This window comes from Ctenocephalides felis, unplaced genomic scaffold (genome assembly GCF_003426905.1).
Source record: "Ctenocephalides felis isolate EL2017-DRISC unplaced genomic scaffold, ASM342690v1 CF-g0.4_SCAFFOLD_01886, whole genome shotgun sequence".
Lineage (NCBI taxonomy): Eukaryota > Metazoa > Arthropoda > Insecta > Siphonaptera > Pulicidae > Ctenocephalides > Ctenocephalides felis.
The window spans coordinates 171,730,649-171,752,771 of record NW_020538040.1 but is presented as its reverse complement, the minus strand read 5'-3'; the positions used below and the strand labels follow the sequence as shown (position 1 = coordinate 171,752,771).

At 29.1% G+C, this 22,123-nt stretch overlaps 3 protein-coding genes across 5 annotated transcripts in view; 2 read left to right on the top strand and 1 right to left on the bottom strand.

Annotated features, from left to right (window-relative positions):
• Nucleotides 1–2,815, top strand: part of LOC113376266 — a 9,756-nt gene extending 6,941 nt beyond the window's left edge. The window contains exon 12 of the mRNA XM_026616174.1: nucleotides 2,719–2,815. Coding sequence (XP_026471959.1) covers nucleotides 2,719–2,815 — 97 coding nt within the window. The remainder of the gene's footprint in view (nucleotides 1–2,718) is intronic.
• Nucleotides 2,816–6,043: 3,228 nt separating this feature from the next.
• On the top strand, nucleotides 6,044–17,282 carry LOC113376988. The gene is made up of 17 exons (XM_026617134.1): nucleotides 6,044–6,190; nucleotides 6,313–6,403; nucleotides 6,934–7,155; nucleotides 7,247–7,362; nucleotides 7,762–8,001; nucleotides 8,211–8,401; nucleotides 8,547–8,742; nucleotides 9,771–10,543; nucleotides 10,655–10,813; nucleotides 10,876–11,186; nucleotides 12,120–12,325; nucleotides 13,838–14,030; nucleotides 14,114–14,245; nucleotides 15,781–15,897; nucleotides 16,010–16,133; nucleotides 16,208–16,359; nucleotides 16,900–17,282. The coding sequence occupies exons 1-17, from the start codon at nucleotides 6,171–6,173 to the stop codon at nucleotides 17,122–17,124; spliced, it is 3,468 nt and encodes a 1,155-aa protein (XP_026472919.1). The 5' UTR covers nucleotides 6,044–6,170; the 3' UTR covers nucleotides 17,125–17,282.
• Nucleotides 17,283–18,209: 927 nt separating this feature from the next.
• LOC113377232 lies at nucleotides 18,210–21,709 on the bottom strand. Of its 3 annotated transcripts, none has more exons than XM_026617475.1 (2): nucleotides 21,565–21,709; nucleotides 18,210–19,745 (listed from the first exon to the last, which is right to left on the bottom strand). In XM_026617475.1, the coding sequence occupies exon 2, from the start codon at nucleotides 19,734–19,736 to the stop codon at nucleotides 18,330–18,332; it is 1,407 nt and encodes a 468-aa protein (XP_026473260.1). In that variant the 5' UTR covers nucleotides 19,737–19,745; nucleotides 21,565–21,709; the 3' UTR covers nucleotides 18,210–18,329. The 3 variants fall into 3 exon arrangements, with proteins under 3 accessions (XP_026473260.1, XP_026473258.1, XP_026473257.1); XM_026617473.1 differs by lacking the exon at nucleotides 21,565–21,709 and adding an exon at nucleotides 20,608–20,761; XM_026617472.1 differs by lacking the exon at nucleotides 21,565–21,709 and adding an exon at nucleotides 19,925–20,085 and having other exon boundaries at nucleotides 18,212–19,745.
• Nucleotides 21,710–22,123: the final 414 nt, after the last annotated feature.

The window sequence follows — 22,123 nt, the reverse complement described above, 5'->3', positions numbered from 1 at the left end:
TCTTTTCGTTACATACTTGAGTACAGTATTAAACTCAAGATCAAATCCCTTATTAATAATATTACTTTGAAATCCTATAAATTACTTTTAGAAATAATCTTTAACATGACGCGTTAAATTACTTCTTTATCCTAATAGTTTATTCCTGCCAAATATTTTTGGCAAAAGATTAGGTTTAAAATTGATCTTGATTAATCATTAAATCAGAACTCAATGTTTGAATAGCATCAACATCCACACTTTATTATTCCTTAAATGCGCTCTATATCATCACCATGTGTTTAGATAATGTAATGTAAACAAAATTTTCACTTATTATTAAAGTCTCTATAAAATATCTCATAATTTGATGTGTATTTGTCTAATGATCTTTTTTGACCGCCAAACGACTTTTTTTAAATTTCCCGTAGGGTAAGTTATAGTAATCAGAAAAAATAAAAAATCAAAATCTTTGCATATCTCTACGTTTTAAGGTCTTCTGAACATTTTGGCATACCTTAGAAAAAGTGGATGCGTGTGTGTATATATGTGTGTGTGTGTGCGGATACAAATTTTCGTCGACAATTTCAGGAACACGGGTCAAACGATTTGTCAAAAAACATTCTATTGGCATTGATAAGGAGACGTGCTAATTAGTTTTTAGCAAAGGCAAGTCAGGTCTTTTCGAAAATACGGAGCAAAAAGTGCCAAAAATGGTAATTGATTTTTTAGCAAAACATTAAAAACATTTTATTTGTATGGACGAAATAAAGAACTGATGAAATTTTTGGAAAGGCAGGTCTGGTGGTTTCGGAGATCCAATAAAAAAAGTGAAAAAAATGCCATTTGGCGGACAAAAATGATCATTAGACATATGCACATGAAATTATCACATATCGTATAGATATTTTAATAATAAGAATAAATATTGATTACTTCTCTATGGGTTCCGTGCCAATGTTTATCAGTTACACTGCAACGCAGCGCCTACGCGTTTCGATATTTCGTTTCTACGCAGCTAACGTATTAAAATATTTAAGTATAAAAAATCAAATTTTTCAAAAAGGTCAATTCTTTCCAAAAATTTTAAAAATCCCAAAAATCAATTTTTTCCAGAGTTCTAAAAGAAAATTTAATCTTATTTAAAAAAATGTAATTTTTAATACGGGAAGTTCCAGCAATTTGCCTTAAGGCACAATGCCATGTACCACTAGTTTACTATTTTTATTGAATCTCCGAAACCGCTGGACCTGTCTTCCCAAAAATTTAATCAGTTGTTCATTAGGTCAATATAAATAAAATATTTTTTGAACTATTGAAATCGGACGCTCCGTTCTCTCAAAAACTGAATTACCATTTTTGGCACTTTTTGCCCCGTATCTTTGAAACGTCTGGATCTGCCTTTGCCAAAAACTAATCAGCACGTCTCCTTATCAATAAAAATTGAATGTTCTTCAAATAATTCAAATCGGTTGATCCGTGTTCTCGAAATCGTCGAAAACATTGTATCCGCACATACATACATAACACACACATACATCCATTTTTTCTAATGTATGCCAAAATGTTCAGAAACCTCTGAAACGTAAAGATATATAAAAATTTTCATTTTCGATTTTTCGATTACTATAACTTACCCTACAGGAAGTTGATACAAACGGTAACTAGTGGGGTGGGTGGCATCGTGCCTTAAGGCAAAATTGCTGGAACTTTCCGTACCGTAACGAAATGTTCGAGGAATAGTGAATGTTTTCAAATAGATTATTATAAATATTGGAACGTTGTCTAATATTCATAAGAATTATATAAACTGAACTGCAAAGTTAAAATTATTTCAATAAAGTATATTAGAATTTTAGTCAGAATTAAAAATAAAATCTGAATTATTTTCGATATACAAAAAAAAAAACTAAAAAAAAAAACATGATACAAAATTGTTTTTTCCAAAATCAATTATTTTGTTAAAACAAGCTGAAAGTTCTTTGAATCATTCAAATCGGACGCTTCGTTCTCTTAAAAACTGCCATTTTTTGCACATTTAGCTATGTATTTCCGAAACCGCTAGACTGCCTTTGCCAAAAACTAATAATCACTTCTCCCAATGATTACTAATTGAATGTTTTTTAAACCATTCAAATCGGATACTCCGTTCTCTCAAAAAGTCGATTTCTATTTTCTGCACTCTTTGCTTTGTATCTCCGAAACGGCTGTACCTGCCTTCGCCAAAAACTAATCAGCTCTTTTCCCTATCAAAAAGAATCGAAAGTTTTTTGAACCATTCAAATCGGTTGATCCGTGCGCCCTAAAACGTGACTGGAAATTTGTATCCATACATACATACACACACACAGACATCCATTTTTTCTGAGGTATGCCAAAACGTTCAGAAACCTTCAAAACGTCGAGAAATGTAAAAATTTTCAATTTCGATTTTCGGCCCATTACAATAACTTACGCTACGGGAAGTTAAAAACTGGTTCAATAGATTGACGATTTGTTTTATTTTATTTTCTAGTAACATCTGTTTAAATATTTTGCTCACGCATTCTCCTTGAAATGTGCTACTTTATTCATCAGTGTTCATACAATTTTATAATATATGTACATACGCGCAAAACCGCTAATTAAGGTAGGTCAGTAAGTAGTCGGTTTGAATATCGGCAAGAGTGCGAGTAAACAATTGTCTAGTAAACATATTATGAAATTAATTATCGAAATCTTAATCTATATCACTTACAGGCTCAAATATGCTCCTCGTAAAGAAGGCATAGCTCTTCTCCTTTGGATAGGAGGGGACAGTGATAGCGAAAGGGACTGGTTAAGGGCGATTTGTTGACTCCTAGAATATAGCCTAGGTGTCTTCTCCTTTGACTGTTCAAAGCAGTTATCGTTTGCGGCAATTTGCGATGATTTATTTGTAAATTCCACTGGTAACACGGGCGCCAGTTTGCAGTGTCTCCGCACAGGTAGAGAATCGATCCGTAAAAATCTACCAAGCACATAATTTGATGTTATGATGAAAGTATGTCTGAGGAAATTACTGGACATCTAAATTTTAGACTCATATCAAGGAATACAAAAACTTTTGGCGATGTATAAACAAGATGATTCATGTTACATGAATAATTTAAATAATTGATTTATAGAGACATTGTTTGGGATCACTTTTCACTTGGACAATTTTGACATATAATTGCAATTCACTTGTTATTTTGATTAAACTTGTATATGAGTGAATTTTGTTACATGAACAAATGGCGCCCGTACGAATGACAGTAAGATAACATTTAAGATCGCGCATGGCATAAAGTATCTCTACATCTGTCAGTGATGAACATAAAACGGCTCCGGACCGTATTTACGTTCATTTGCTTTATTCTTTGTAAAGAATAGAGCAGATGAACTCATTGAATATTTATTTAATTACCTTAAATATTCTGTATTCAATGCTTGAATTAGTACTATTTTCTAAATCCATCACATGAATATACATAAATAACTCACTGCTTATTATTTATTTTTACATCTAAAACAATAGACTAATGATAAAAAAACACCAACAAAAGCACACAAAAACTAATGATATACACCTAAGTCTGTTTTTACACGGTAGATTGGTTCCAGAAAAAGCCGTGTAAAAAAAAGGGGAAAAAAAGACATTGATCTTATACAAAAATGGGTGATTTGTTCCTAATCTCTAAAACATATTAAAATTAGAATAATTTTCAAGAACAAGAATTCATGTTTATTTTTATAATAATTCCCCTAAATTAGTGCTATTCACATTTGCTTTGACCAGTAAAAATTGTTTGTACGCGCTAAATTCACTTAAATCTTTAATTCAAACCGTGTTATATCAAAACCGTGTACAAAAAGACCGTGTAAAAACAGACTAAAGTGTACTGAAATTACTACTATTTCTCAACTTTCTACTAATTACTACCTATTATTGAATTACTACAATTACTATTTAGTACTAAAAATATAACCCAATATAATGTACAAAATATAAATAACTCACTTCTTATCAAAGTTTCATCGAAATTTTGCGTCTAAAACAGCATGCTAATAGTAGGAAAACACCATTGAAAGAATACAGAATATTGTAATAATGCTATGAAAAATCTGTATTAAATGCTTTAATTAGTACTATTGTTATTAACTGATAAATATTATTCAGCTCAAAATATAACATATGTAAAACGCAAGATATAAATAAATCACTTCTTAATAAAATTTCAGCGAAAATTTGTGCATCTAATGTCTCGTTTCCATTGCACGAATCAGCCCGGCGAATCTGTTTGCAAAGTGCGCAGACAAAATTATTCTAAACAAAAGCAAACCACGCGCACGTTGCGAGCAAGATTCGCCGTGCGCGTTCGTCCAATGAGAATTCACCATAAAACAAAAGACTAATGATAAAAAACACAATTGAAATACAGAATCTAATGAATAAATTGTATTGAATGCTTTAATTGGTACTGTTGTTCAAATCCATTAGCCGCTGAATAGAATTTAGTACTCAAAACATTTAATATGCAAGATATAATAACTTACTTCTTATTAAAATTTTAGCGAAAATTTGTACATCTAAAACAACTGGCTAATGATAAAAAAGCATCATTGAAAGAACACAGAATTTAATGATACTTTGCACAAATTATATTGAATGCTTTAATTAGTACTATTGTTCAAAGCGTACCTGATAAATATCTTTCAGCTCAAAATATAAGCTAATATATAAAATACATAAGATATAAATAACTCACTTCTTATTAAAATTTGCGAAAATTTTACTAATGACTCGTCTTCTATGCACAGACAAAATTATTGTAAACAAAAGCAAACCACGCGCACGTTGCGAGTAAGATTCGCCGTGCGCGTTCGTCCAATGAGAACGCACCATAATAAAAATGACTAATGATAAAAAAACAATTGAAAAAAACACTTTGAACAAATTGTATTAAATGCTTTAATTAGTACTGTTGTTCATAACCATTAGCCGCTGATACAATTTAGTACTCGAAACATTTAATATGCAATATATAATAACTTATTTCTTATTAAAATTTCAGCAAAAATTTGTACGTCTAAAAGAACTGACTAATGATAAGAAAAGCACCATTGAAAAAACACAATCTAATCATAGTTTGAACAAATTGTATTAAATGCTTTAATTGGTACTATGGTTCAAAACGTACCTGATAAATATCATTCAGCTCAAAATATAAGCTAATATATGTAGTACACAAGATATAAATAACTCACTTCTTATTAAAATTTGCGAAATTTTTTACATCCAATGACTCGTCTTCTATGCACAGACAAAATTATTGCAAACAAAAGCAAATCGCGCGCACGTTGCGAACAGGATTCGCCAATGTTCGTCCAATGAGACCGCACCATAAAACAAATGACTAATAATGAAAAACACAATTGAAAGAACAGAGAATCTAATGAACAAATTGTATTAAATGCTTTAATTAGAACTGTTGTTCAAAATCATTAGCTGCCGAATACAATTTAGTACTCAAAATATATAATATGCAAGATATAACTTACTTTTGAATAAAATTTCAGCAAAATTTTGTACTTCTAATACAACATACAAATGATCAAAAAAACATCAATGAAAACTGATATGATAATTCTAAAGTTCATTTGTTTATACTTGATCATGCAACACTTCAGAACGACTTCTATTACATATAAGTATTTGGAACTATCTATGTATCTATGCAACTATCTATGTATGTTTATTTATCTATGTATCTTTTACCACGTTCATAACGTGGGTAGAATATGCATATTATACTAAAATGACAGTTCTCAAAATCAGATTTTATGGCTTAGATGATTTATAAACTGGCGGAACTTCTTGTTCAATATTTATAATAAATGTAGAGACTTGAAAGATAATAAAATGAATAAATTTTGCATAGTTTTTATACTACAAACTGTTTTCATTATGAATGACACTATTCATTTCATAACCGGTATAAGGACATTTTTCGCCTTTGCCTTCAATGCTTTTATATGTTTTGCTCTACTTCCATATCCAACATGGCGCTTGTGAAAAATGTTTTATTTACTGGAGAGGCTCTATTTTCCATGTCTTAATCATTATAGTTCGTTATGTAGTATAACAATAATTCAATAATTTATTATAAGCAACTATTTTTAAGTAATTTATGAAAATGTCATCTGAAAGGTATTTAAACTTTATTTTATATATCCTTATTACAATCGATACCCGATAAAAATTGTCACCCCGTTTGGGCGTGACAATTTCATTTAAATTCATTATAATATGCTTTGGATTTATTTTTTTAGAATGGAGTGGGTTGAAATAATTGAACCAAGAACTAAGGAACATATGTACGCAAATCTGACAACGGGAGAATGTGTTTGGGATCCTCCAGAAGTAAGACAAAGTGCTACAAAATTATGATTTGCCCATAAACTTTCGAATTTTGTGAATATGTTTTCGATAGTGTGTCAAAGACTTTGGGTCTCCTTTTGTGCATTGTGATTTTATTTAAAAATTTGTGCTTTTATAAATATCATTTTGGAGAGAAAGTACTTATTCAAGTTTATACTAAATGTAATCAGGCAGAGTGAAAGTTATGCTACTAACAGTTGCAAATATTTAATATTGATACATTTTTATGATTCTGAAGACAGAATTTTAAAAATAGAGCTTTTCTCTATAATTTTATGTCAATGTGATTTTACATAGCAATTGTTTGATAGTTCAATAGAGAAGTGTCTGTCTGACTATCATTATACAAGATTTAGCTGTAATACTTGGTTATTTTTAGCTAATGAAACAAACTACAGATTTTCATATAAAATATAGTATTTTAATCTCCCAAGAATGTTTATTTGTAAAAATTCAACTTCATTACAAACGATAAAATGAAATATAGAGTAAAAGCTTATTATATTTTTTAGGGTGTGAATGTGAAACGAACAGATAGTTCGCAGTGGTGGGAATTGTTTGATGTACATACTAGTCGATTTTATTATTACAATGCCGCTTCACAAAGCACCGTGTGGCATAGGCCTATGAATTGCGACATCATACCTCTTGCCAAGCTACAAACATTGAAACAAAATACTGATCCTTGTGAAAAACATGACAGCACAACACATAATTCAAAAGCCCTTTTACAGGTAGTATATCTAAAAATAATTAAAATTTTATATATATATATATATATATATATATATATATATATATTTATATATGAACATATATTCATAGATTTCTCAACGGGATCAAAAATGTAGCACCAGTGCTATGAAGACAGATGCTACAACAACTCGTTCAAGCGTTGATTCGAATTGTGAAATGCTTACAAGTCCATCAGGCTACAACAGGTAATAATGTAAAACTTAATTAACTTATAAAAATACATCTTTTTGGAAAGAAATTATGAATTGCCTAAAAGATGAACAATGTTTATTACATGTGTTACACAAAAATTCATATGGTGTGGAATTCATGTAGTTATTATGATGTATTTTATCCATACTGAGGACAGTAGGTATAGAAGTTTTTTAAGAAAGGATCACAGAACATCAGGATTAGATTTGGTTATTAATGTTCTAGCTTCATGTTAAACCAATATCACTTTTATGATCAATTTACAATTTAGAATTCTATATTTCAGTGATTTAGTCACATTAGTATAATAAATTATAAAAACTTAATATTGGAAAGGTTTTCTCAAAACAATTCATGTATAAATAATCTTTAATAAAACTTAAATTATTCAGAGATCGTGTCACACCTGATGGTACTCGTGCAAGTGGATCTGAAAAAAGTTCACATAGGTATTGCAAACATGGTCATTCACATGTTGGACATTCAGGTCACAAACATACAGATAGCGGCAGATCTAGTGATTCCAGTTTATCTAGTGCACATGGCTATAGGCGATTACAAGAGTCTAGCCACTTACGTGTTTCATCAGGGGCATCATCATCACAAAGACATCGTGGACAATCAGATACTGGGTAATATTTCTTTGTCATAAGAATTTGTTTTAAAAAGTATTGAAATTCCAGTTAACAGTTATACATAAATATGTAATTATTTGATTTATTATAAAATTAGAAAATTATTCATAAAAAAATTAAGAAAACAAACTTGGTATCTAAGTATTTTTTTTTTTATTATAAAATATATTCATTATTATGAAATATTTCATCAAAATTCTTTTTAGCTATAGAATGCTACAAGAAAGTTCAAGTTCAAATAATTTACCCGCATTTAAATATGAGCCTCTTATCCACAGTGGACCACCACATTCTGCAAGTACTCCACAACTCAAAAAGAAACATGCCAGTGGTAGCTATGTGCAAGGAATAAACCATAAGGAATCTTATAAAGACCAGTATAAAAATGCAAATATAGGTAATCCTATAATTTTAAATATAGTCAACTAAAAAATAACTCAAATGTATTGTTTAAACAAGCTCTAGATGTTTAATATTCTAGAGATACTACTATTATCCTTATTGATTATGAAAATCAATTGCATCTTATTAACAATTTACAGGTCCAAATCAAATGCCTTTGGCGCGATCTGGTAGTTTCATGTCTTCGAGAGTTGATAACAGTGATGATTCAATGCATGAGAAATATTTTAAATCTGTTGAAAATACTCCTGTAAGCCGTAGAAGAAGCACAAAAACTTCCAACCAGAGTTCTAGTGATTCTAGTCCACATAGTCCTGATCACAATAAAATTAATAGGTAATCTTCTTTTTCACACTATTTATGTATATATTATTGATACAGTACAACTCCAATTATCCGAACTCCGATTATCCGAATCACTTTCAGAAAAAAAATTGTCCAAAAAAGGTCTAAGTTACAGTTAAAACAGCTTACATTGACGGAGATGTTTAATAAACAATGATTTTTATTTCTAAACTTGTACATAAGTACATTTTATTTATATTTAAAACATGTAAAAATATCATGTTTCTTTTATTTAATTCAATAAAAAATAGTGCAATATCAAAACGTAACTTTTTTTCTCTCCAATGGCAATTTTTAAAAAAAACTCCGATTATCCGAATATTTGATTATCCGAATGGGTCCCGGTCCCCATTAATTCGGATAATTGGAGTTCTACTGTACCAGATAACTATGTCACAACACTACCAGGGCCAGATTAAAAGTCTTTTCTTTTTTAATCCTACAGTTTAACTTGTTTATTTTCAGGACAGGTGTAGAAATTACTATATAATATATAGATAGATAGATAGATAGATTCTTTATTCAAATTCAATATTTACAATTTAAGTCAATACAATTATTTTATATATATATATATATAAAACATTTAATATATATATATATATATATATATATATATATATATTAAATGTTGAATATGAACAATACAACACTCAGATTTTTAACACACCCTTTATTTAATAATTACAGACGATTTGAGACGGTGGTATGCCTCATCTTCAAAACAGAAAAAATTATATACTAATATATTATTTATTATTTGAAATTATTAAAATATTAAAAATGTATTAGTATATAAGTTTTACTGTTTTGAAATTACCCTGAAGATGAGGCATACCATGGTCTTGAAACGTCTGTAATTATTTATTAAATAATGTGTGTGTTAAAAATCTGAGTGTTGTATTGTTCATATTTAACATTTAATATTCGTTCCACTCATATCACAAAATTCTATTATATATATATACTAAAATTGTTTATTTTTGAATGAAAAAACAGATATTGTTTGAATTTTTCAGGCATGTACCCCACATAGAAAATCAATTTGCAGCTAAAGGAGGAGAACATAAATGTAACCAGATAACAAAACCAAACCGTCCTAGTCTAGTCAGTTCTATATCCCTTGCCACTGAATCTCTGTGCCAACCTGTCAAGTCGAATATTAATAGTATAGACCGACTCAATTATGGGATAGATAAATACAACATTAAATGTTCCAGTAATAAACATAATTCAGATGTTACCAGTAGGTACTTCCATGACAAAAACATTGATATTGAAAATGTTGAAAAACAATCGAAATATTTAGATAAATTTAACTTTGATGATAAAACTGGTGCTAAAACTTCATATTCTTTAGATAGAGATGCATCAAGTTCTGATGCTGATTATTTTAAATATTCTTCCAATTCACGTAACAAAACAAAGTCTGATGTAGAAACATTTAGTAAGATAAAGCATAACTCAGCTCCTGAAGGTTATAGACAGCAGAGTCAAAAAACTGCATCAGATAATTATTTGTCAAAAATTAGTTCAGGACCATATCTCAGTAAACCAAATTTAGAAAAGCACAACTTAGAATACTCAAAAAGTGATAAGAAAAATAAGGAAAAAAATACAATACAATCTAAACTTGAATTAGATGTTAAGGTAGATGGAAGTAAACAGAAATATACCATTGAGCATGATAATGGTAATAATACATCACCATTGTACTCCAATTGGGACTTAGAAATGCAAGAACACTTATTGCCTTTGCAACATTATATATTAGAGCAAGCTAAATTATCAGGTAAATAGGATCAATTATTTTTAACATACATTCAGTACTTAATAAAAGCTAACAGTTAATTTTTATTAACATTATCAAATGGTATTTATAATAACAACAAATATATCACAGGTTATTCATACAGTGCGGGTGATCCTTTAGATAGTGACTCCTTACATTCAGACAGTCAATCAGAAGAATCACTTAGTGGTCATGAACCCGATAATGAAGATTCAGATCATTCTGGCAGCAATGATGATTATTTAACACATCACTACAGTTCTGCACAAGGTAATAAATATTATTAATTTAATATGATAAAGTTATTAAACTTGATTCATTTATATTTTTAGATTATGGTGCCCATAGTGTTGCATACTACAATACTACTCTGCAAATATCAGATTCCAAACATGACGATAATTCAAGCAAACAACCTATTTCCGAAAATAAATTGGAACCCGAGCTTACAAGGCTCTCAATAGATACAGATTCTTTGGATGCAGTAACTTTATCTCAAGAACAAGCACTATATAGTCCTGTTCAAGCGCTTTCGAAACCAACAGCTATTAATATTAGTTCATTACCAGTAAAAGAGTGCGATATAGAACAATTTGCTCATGACAATCTGAATTTACATGCAAAAGGCATATTCAGGAAAAAGGTAAGCAGTTTTTTTAGTAGGTGAAATATGGACAAGTTCGTATATACTGCAAAATGACACAGTGGCCTTATTTAAAAATTGGCTAGTTTTAGTAACATTGCTGCAACTGTATAATGTGAGAAAAGCTACAATCACAATCCTGTTAGATGTTGAGCATCCGTGGCACAGTCTTGTCGTAGTAGTCAATTCAAACATGTATCTCACCTTCAAAAGTTTATTTTGAGGGTCGTTTTGTCATGTTTTTTGGGGATTTATATATTGTTATTTGTAATTATTTCTATTGAAGTCAACAATTTTATTGCATTTTTGTTCACATTTGGGGAAAATGACAAAATACTATTTTGCAAGAACTACAGGCTACTTCTTTTCGGGGCTAAAAGAAAGACAATTGAAACTAGTAAAGAGTGATTGAACTAACTTTTACTATAACTACTTTTAAGGACAGACCAAAAGATCCACCTATAATAAGAAGAGACTTGCATTTTTTTCAAAGACCTAGTTTCACATTCAGAGCTTTTTAATAGTTAGTTATGATGTGTAATTTGTTCCCTTTGTAATCATGCTTCATGTGCTGATGTCTCAAAGAGAAACAAAAGATATGAATGGTCTTCTTTAAAATTTGCATCTCACTGTTTTTACCTTATTTGTCATTTTGTCCATAGTATATGTACAAAATGGTATTTGTAATTGGTTGCATTTTTCCTTATTATAGTTCATGCTTGATTAAAAGTCTATGTTACTGGTACTCAATAAAATTAAGATGAGTAAAAACGATTACAGTATCATTAAATAAATAAATAACATTAAAAAGCAAAATGCCATGGCATTTTGTCCATACTTCTATACAAAATCCGAAACTTTTATTTTAAATTTTTATTCATTACTTTCTTTTGTATTTTTTAATATCAATTACAAACTTTATAATTGTTTCAGTCAAGTGTTCGTGATATGTTGAGTTGGACAGGAAATGCTATAAGCAGACCGATGTTGGCACTTTCTAGAGATAAAATAGCAAAGAAGGATGCAATTGAATTATTTAAACGTGTACAAATTTATATGGGTGATCGAAAAGCTAGGCCTGGTATGACATTAAATTCGGTCGCAATGGAAATTATTGCTACTGCTTTTGGTAATCCAGCGTGAGTAAAAAAAACTATTTTAAAAATTATTATTGATATGAAAATTGTTCTATTCTAATTATAAACATATTATTAGATTCTGTTGATATATATATATATATTAGGGTGGTCCTTAAAATGGTCATTTTCGAATTTCCTTGCTCCCAGGGGCTTAAATGGTTCCAAATAGATAAAAAACAATTCTCTACAAGTTTTAGCTCTTAATATTAACGTTTAGATAGAGCGCAATTCAATCAAAGTTTGTATGGAAAGAGCATGGAAAAAATTTTGAAAATTAAAAAAAAATGTTTCAGGTATAAGTTAGCGACAAATGAATGAGTTTTATTTATTCATTTGTTCGCTAAATTACATCTAAAAAACATTTTTAAAATTTTTGAAAATTTTTCCATGCTATTTCCATACAAAACTTTGATTGAATTGCGCTCTATCTAAACGTTAATATTAAGAGCTAAAACTTTCAGAGAATATTTTTTATCTATTTGGAACCATTTGAGCCCCTGGGAGCAAGAAATTCGAAAATGACCATTTTAAGGACCACCTTAATATATATATATATATATATATATATATATATATATATCATCTGACCCCTTACACAAGAAATAGGTTCCATAAAAAATTGTCAACTCAAAAAATTCACTTTTATATGAAAAAAACGTGCTAAACGAAAATCACTATAAAAAACCCTTTTTGTCAGTTCCCTATATTTTTCATTGCAACATTTCTACAATGAGAAATTGTAGACATTCCAACAGATGCACTTTTTCCAATTGAGTCTTAGTTTTTTTGATTGTTTTCATTGTAACTAATTTTTTTTATTGAATAAAAAATGCAACATCCATTGTTCTTTCATTATTACAGACACCTTTAAAAATTTCAATTTTGGTTTTTAAAGATAAAACTTTTCTTTTTTTCTCTAGTTTTTTATTTTTATCTTTTGCCATTGATGAACTATAATTTTTTTTATAAATTATAGATTTTGTAAAAAATAATTGTTATTTGCTCACCTTGAATAAATTTACACTATCAATTATATATTAAAACTAATCAAAAACTAAGTTTAAAAACATTGACGCTCTTTGTTTTGGTATCTAAACAAACCAGCTTATACACATATAAATTTAGTTTCAATCATAAAAAGGGGAGTTTCCATCTTATCTACATATTTCCATTATAGACATAAACTACTAAGAATTTGTAACTGAAACATATATTTTGTAGTATTGTATTTTGACAGTAAAACATTGAAAAAGTCATTGTAGATATAAAAAAATTATAGCTTAGTATTTATAATTTTGTGCAAATAAATAAAATAAAAAAATTATTTTCAAAATCCTTGCAAGATTGAAAAAGTGTAAAACGAATATTGTTTAAAGCGGGAGATATAATATAATATAATATATAATAAGTATGTAATGTTAACAAAGTTAACACTTAATAATGTTACTTAATAATCTACTATTAATTATTAACAATGTCTGTAACTTTTAATAAATAATCATTTACTATCAGATTACGAGATGAATTATATGTGCAATTGTGCCGTCAAACTACAGAGAATCCTCAGAGGGACTCCTTGCTTCGTGGTTGGGAATTACTAGCCATTTGTTTATCTTTTATACCCCCATCATCAACATTTCAAGCTGCTTTACTTGGTTACATGAATAGGCATAGAGATCCAGCTTTTGCTACTAGTTTTCCAGAAGTATGATTCTTTTTTATATCATGTACTTATATTTTGTAATTTTGTATTTATAATAATTTTGACTTATGACTTATTTCTGCTAGGTTGGAAAGTGGCCCATACATGTTCAAGTATCACATTATGCAACTGTTGCTTGTAATAGGTTGGAAAGAATTGGTTGTGCGGGTAAGAAACAAGCACGTAGAGCATCATCTGATGAAATTGATCAGTCACGGGTAAGAAAAACTTAATTTATATTTTTTTTATAGTAACGTTTAGATTTTCAATTTTTTTTTATGAAAATTATAGTTATTTTCATGCTTTTCAAATTCCAAACAAAAAATATAATTAGGGCAATGCAATAAAATTTTAAAATGTTTTAAAAATAATTTTATTAACCAATTTTTTTTAGTAGTTGATCAAACATTTATGTTGATCACATTGATTTTGTGATGTCTAGGATCAAAATATCGAATTATTTCAAGAGCATTAGTTTTTTTTTTGACAATAAGTAAGGTCATTTTCATACTTTTGTCTTTTATTTGAAATTTCAAATAAAATAATGATTATGGGGAAGCAAAAAAAAATTACCTCTTACAAAATAATTTTATCAACTTCTCGAATGAGAAGTTTATATTTATTTATTTATTTATTTATTTTACAAGCCGTCAGTATAATGATATTATAATAAGGCTCAAGTCAATTTTTAGCAGATTTAATACAATTTAAATAACTCGTATTTACTATAAACTTATTTATATTTAGTTGATTCTAATTATTTTTAAATATAGATAAACTAATTATTTTTAAATATATTATTAAGCTTCACATTACTTTTATAATATAATTATTTTGTTTAAGAAATTTTAATATTTTTTAATATTATTAATATTTTTTTACCAACAATGTGATAAGTATTTTTACAATATAAGTATTTTTTTTTACAAATTTTTAGGTATTTTTATGAAAGAAATATTTTGTTTCTGAATTTTTTAAGTGTTTCAAAATTATAAGTTTTTAGTTATATAATTAATACGTATTTTAACAATAATAGTTATATAAAAATTGTAATTATAAAAATGGTAATAATAAGAGTAATTTAGAAGTATTTTTGCAACAGAAGTATTTAGTTAGAGAATCCGGTTTACTAATTTTAAGTTTTTTCGACATTCCAAGTCATTTTTTCGTCGACGTTTTCTTAAAAATCGACTGCAGTGATTTTATGTTTTAGTTTTGCAAGTGATCGCCATAGCCGTTTTTTTTAGAATGTCCAAAAAAGTTCAAAATTTTTGCGCAGCGTTTTCGCAAAAATTTTCAACCGATTTTGAAAATTCAAAATTCCTTCCAAAGATTAGTTTTTGGTAAAGATCTGTTGGGAGGTTTCTTTGTTGAAACTGTTGAAAGAAAGTTTTTTTGACGATTTTTGTAAAGCTTTGTGCGACGACTGATTTCATGGTCTGAAATAACATGCTAAATTATAGACCTAAAATAATTGGTTGAATTATAAAAACTCATCAAAATTTGGAGTTAGAACTGCTAATTATCATTTACGTTCACACTCCAGTAAAATATATTTTTAGAAAACGAAGTATAATAAAATGTGTTAAATAAAATAATTTAATTTACACAATTGTAGATATTATTTGTTTGTGAACATTTGTAATATTAATAGAATATCGCATTGATTAGGTTTAAGTATGCAAAATACTAAACTCACAACAATTTTTTAATCATGCATTTACATTGTTTATTGAAAACTTGATTTTTTCAGTTACAAATATTTCACCCATCAATGTTCGGAAACACACTGGCTGAAGTTATGGAGTTACAAAAGCTTAAATTCCCTCACAAAAAATTACCCTGGGTTCAAGTTGCTTTATCTGAACAAGTAAGAGATTTACTTTATCATAGTGTATTTTGTTTATCATAGTTAAAATTTCATTAAATATACTTAAATATTTTTAAGATATAACTTTTATAATATGACTTTTTTATTCTAGGTTTTACGATTGAATGGCTTTCAAACAGAAGGTATATTCAGAGTATCAGCTGATGTAGATGAAGTAAATACGTTGAAAAGCAAATTAGATAAATGGGAGTTACCAGAATTAAGCAGTAGTATGGGTCAGTTTGTTTCCATTTTTGGCCAAAGATTCTAACTTTTGAACAATCAATAATATTTTGTATTAAATTTTAAGATGCCCATGCTCCAGCAAGCTTACTAAAACTTTGGTACAGGGAATTGTATGAGCCTCTCATACCTGATGTTTTGTATAATGAATGTGTCACTACTGAAACGCCACAACATGCTAATGATATAGTAAACAGATTACCTGCATTAAACCGAGTGGTAAGCAACTAATTATTTATTTAAATGACCGACATAGTGACTTTCAGCCTTATTGTTTTAATTATTATAGCGCAAAATTATTTTTTCTAACAATAATTTGATAAATACTCAACTAAATTTATTATAAACAAACTCTACAAAAGTATCAAACTGTATTAAAATGTGATCGATTATAAATTACAAATTTCATTAATATTTAGCTTTATACTTTTGTTTAGAGTTTATATTTGTTAAATTAAATTCTACAATGGTGATTAAATTCCTTTTTCAAAGTTATCTATATATTTTTTTTATTGATATTATGAATAGCAATCAAAATTATACAATTTTATAGGCTAGTAGCATATGATTAAAATAAAGCTGATAATATTATTAAAATATATATATAAAATAATTATCTGTTTGTTTTTATTTATATTCGAATTTAATATTTTGGAAACGCCCCCCTGAGGAGGCGCGCTCCACGAGTTGTAATTCACTGGACTAATATGTTGAAAGCATTTATAGCAGTAATATTATTATATAATATTTATTTTATAGGTTCTTATATATTTGGTCCATTTTTTGCAACTATTCTCTCAACCTGATGTTGTGGCAAGTACGAAAATGGACTCAGCAAATTTGGCCATGGTGTTTGCTCCCAATTGTTTGAGATGCACATCATCTGATCCTCGAATAATATTAGAAAATGCCAGAAAGGAAATGGCTTTTATGCGCATGCTAATACAGCATTTGGATACTAGTGAAGTTAAAGATGTAACATAATTAGCACTCTTATTATTTATTTATATACTATTTTATTGACATCAATATACCAAAGAATATGACGTCATATTGCAACATTTGCTCTCAAATAATATTTACACTTAGTTATGTAAGAAAATGTTAATGTATCTGATCGCTTTGTGATATATTAATCAAATACCAACAAAATCAGAGTAAATAATTATAGTATTTATAAAATATTTGCATCAGTAATTTGCAAATAACAGAATAGTTTTATATGTTTGATTAATCAATCAATCATATATTTATGTTAAGATAATTTATTATGGAAGGTGATTACTGATAGTGTTAAAGAATCTTAAAAATTGCTGACTTGAATGTTTTTTATCAGCATTTATTTTATTACAAACATTTCTTATATCTGAAATGAAACTAGTCGTATTGGTAGTATATCAATACTGAATATCTAACTTTAATGTATATATTTTACAATTATTTACCATTTTGCAAAAACATAGAATCTCATATTTTGTTTTATGTAAATAATAAACAGTAGTATAATAATATGTGGGTTTTACTTCAATTGTTTGAACTGCATTTTACAAAATATTTTTTACAGGAATTTAAGAGTATTTATTCTTTGGAAGCAAGCCTTTTTATTTTAACCTACCTCAAATATTCTTATAGGTTTCTATTTGAATTATCTTTTGCAATTAGTTTCTGAAAAATATAATTTAACCCAATAATTCAAAGAACAGATTTATTGTAAAATTATAGAACTCATTTATTATGTTCTATTTATTATGTACAATTTAAGAGCATCATCACGATAAAAAAAATACTTAAAAGTATATTTTACATCTACTAATTTAAAAAAACTAACATATATAGATAATATGTCTATCACAATCTTAGCTTTTGAAAGGTACTCCTTAGAGCATCTCCACTTCGCCCATATATAATTTTAAACTATGAAATAACATTTCATATAATTAATGCATTAAATTAACCTTTACAATTATATGAATAATCATAAATTCATATATATGTGTAAATATTATTAATCACATTTCATTGATATCTTAAAATATAAAAATTATGAGACTTTGTTTTAAATTGTCCATATTGTATTCAGCTCATATAAAACAAATTAAAATAAATTAAACTAAACAAAGTTCTTTTTCTGATAAGTTCAGATTATAAATGCAGTAAGAGTTCATTAGGAATTAAGGCCCTGCCCTAATTCAATTATTGGGATTCTTTCTTGAATATTCCACAAAATCTTTAAACGCCTGTTGCATTTCAGCTCCTAGTTCATTGTCCGGGTCCCACAAAGTATCATCATCAACTTCAGCCTTCGAATTGTCGTTAAGATTACAGTATAAAAAGGAAGTTTCCTCAGCAGTCAACACTTCCCCATCTGGTCCATAATAGACTGTATCATCGATATCAGTAATTTCCGAGTTGTACTCCGAATATCCAATGCATTCGGCATCACCACTAGCTCCCGGGTCACTTTCTTGGCTGTCACCACTATCAGACACGTAACCCCACCCACTACTAGAAAGATTTAATACACTTTGAATTAGTATTGATGTTTTGGACTTGTTGTCCGTCATCTTGTGTTTAAGGTCCTTAAGTAAGCGTTCCATAAGTTTAGGGCAAGCTAAATGCATATAATAACCACTTAGCTTCAGTGCTTGGCAGACTGCCTTGATATTATTCTCTTGGCTAAAATTCAAATTGATCACATCAGTCATAGTCTGAAATATTAACTCCATGAACTCTACTAAGTCTTTTAATGGCAACTTTCTCTCGCGAACAAAATTGTAGAGCAATTCACAGCAAGTGGTAACCAGTCCTACCATAAATGAAGAATCTTGAGACTTATCTGTGTCTTTTCTATATTGTAGATACAAATGCCCACACTGTTCAATAACCATTTGATGGAATTTGGGAGCCGTTTCATCAACGAGTGCACAAAGCCTAGCGCAACTGTACTGGAAATGTGGTCGTTTTACTGCTTCAGTAACCGCAAGCTTTGTAAGTCTGTCTAACATCATAGAGTCATTTGCACCTATAGCAGCTATCTCCGCTACAGTCGCCCTTACACTATCAAAGTTGGCGCTACTCGCCTGGAGCTCGTCCATTATATGAATAAATTTAGTTACGGGGTTTGAAGCAGTATCCGAAGAGCCCAAACCTCTGCGCCCAACTTTTAGCCGGTCAGATATCGACGATTTGAAAGGGCGAGGGCTATAGTAAGGCGAGTCTCCAGCTCCAAAATTATGCTGAAGATGGCTAACTGGCGTAAACACAGTATTGTCCCTTGGGATGAACTCCTCAGCAAATGGTGACAGCGTAGATTGCGCTGCCAAAGACTGCGCACTGGCAGAGCAGCCCATGTCAGGACGATAGTCTGACGCTGCTTTTTTGCCGACCAAATGTCTGGGAGCTCTAATTTGACTAGCGTGTCTGGGCGGCTCGACTTGCCTTGCACTTTCAGTTCTAGTATTATGCATGCGTAAATGGGATGGGGGTGGTGCGCGCGGGTATCTAATTGATGGAGCCCTAAACTCTCTTCGCTCTGCTTCGCTATCATCATCCTTAACCTTCCGTGAGTAAGCAGATTTATCTTCAGTGTCACTCATCTTGTTCACCTAGCGAGTAAAGTTTCTCGTTACAAATATCGTCAAACAAACATGTCACGTGAAAAACGAATTATCTATTTAGTATTGAAATAAGTAGTAAATGGCTAATCTATTACACATACACAATGGAATTCAAATGAAAAAAATAAAGTGCGATGGCTTACTAGTATATATGTAAGTTTACATACCTACTGTCATTCACTACTTTAATGTTGAATTATTTTAACCGAAATGTGGTTACCGTATTTTATTTACAGTTAACAAAATAACTATCTTCGATTATATCAAGAAACAAAACACAACTTGCGCTTGTGATCAGATGCACGTAACCATAATAATTGTACAAGGAGATCAAACATCTAACTTGCTTGCAAGTGGCAGAGAATAAATTTCGCTACCAACCTTGTAAAAACATGTCAATAGCATGAATTTAGTGACATAAGAAAATTTCCTAAGGCGGATATACATCGGTGTATGAAAATTATGACAAGAGGATAACAATTAACGAGCGATTAATTAGTGAATTATAACTAGTTGAACAAATAAAGCTACAATCCTTAGATATTACTTTCGAAGATAAGCAAAACTGTAAAACTAACAAAAACTTGTTTGAACTTACATCGAACTGAAAATTTACAAAATGTTCAATTGAATTCATTTATTGAATAAATATTCATTTAGCCAATGAATCAAATTTATATTATACTCTTCCTTTGTCTATGCTAAGAACTTATATTTGTGCAAAATTAGATACTGTTTGTATAATGAAATTTAGAATTGAATTAAGCAGAAAATGGCTAAATTATTAAACACACACAATGGAATATCGAATAAAAAATAACGTGCAAAGTCTTTTTTTCTAGTTACATACCTTCTGATAATAACTAAACAAACTTGTGATTAGTTTATACCGAAATGTAATTCTACACGTTTGTTGATATCACTAACTTTGATTATTAAGTATATTATATATACGATTGTAAATAAAACACCACTTGAGCTTGCAATCAAATGCACATAACCAAGGAGAGTTATTTCCGAACAAATGTAATATTTATGTATATTTATCAATGCACGTAACCATGATTATTGAACAAGGAGATCAAAAACATCTATCCATAGATAAAAGATGAGTATAAAAGATAATCTATCTTGAAGTGACACAGAGTAAATTTCGCTACCAACCTTGTAAAAACTTGTCAATTGCATTAATTTAGCGACCTAAGAAAATTTCCTAAGGCGGATATACATCTGTATATGAAAATTTTGACAAGAAGAAGATAACAATTAACTATTAGCGAATCAAAGCCTTTTATCTCATTTTTATTCACAAAATTTTTGAAATAAATGACAAAAGTTAGAGTTTAACAATAATTAAAAGATAAGCAAAACTGTAAAACTAACAAAAATTAGTTTGAACTTACATCGAACTGAAAATTTACAAAATATTCAATCAAATTAATTTATCTAAATACTAAGAACCATTAAATAAAATTATATTATCCTTTTCTTCTATCATTGCTAATAACTTATAGTTGCGCAAATTTTAAGCTCTAACTGTCGGTGGCGAAATCTTTGCATTAGCCATGTTTGACAATTTAGAGCTTTCAAAATATTTACTTTGTTACCTTAGTTAAATAAAGAATATATGCGGTTGTACTTATTATAGACTATTTACGTCGAAACAGAAGTTATATATTGTTTGTAAAAAATGAATTTAAAATTGAAGTGGACAATGGCTAAATTATTAAACACATACAATGGTATTTCGAATGAAAAAATAATGTGCCATGTCTTTTTTTTTTAGAATATACATAAATTTACATACCTTCTGATACTAAACACACAAAAGTTCAATTAAAGCACACGGAAATGTAATTTCTATACTTTCTTGAAGTCACTAACTGCGATTATATTAGAAAACAAAACACCTTCGTTTGTGAAAAAATGCACGTAATCATAATCATTGAACAAGGAGATCAAACATGTACCCATAGACAAAAGAGTGTATAAAAGAGGATCTACCTTTCAAGTGGCACAGATTAAATTTCGCTACCAAACTAGACAATAGAATGAATTTAGCGAGATAAGAAAATTTCCTAAGGCGGATATACATCGGTGTATGAAAATCGTGACAATAAGAGGATGACAACTATCAGCCAATCAAAGCTTCCCCATTTATATTCGCAAAATTCTTGAAATAAATTGCATTAATAATAGTCGAATGAAAAAAGCTACGATCCTTGTTAGATATTAATTTCGAAGATAAGCAAAACTGTAAAATTACCAAAAACTTCAAACTGATAATTTATGATACTATATTCATATAAATTCATTTATTCTTAGTTGTAAGTGAAATTTTTGGATCAGCCATGTTTGATAGTATT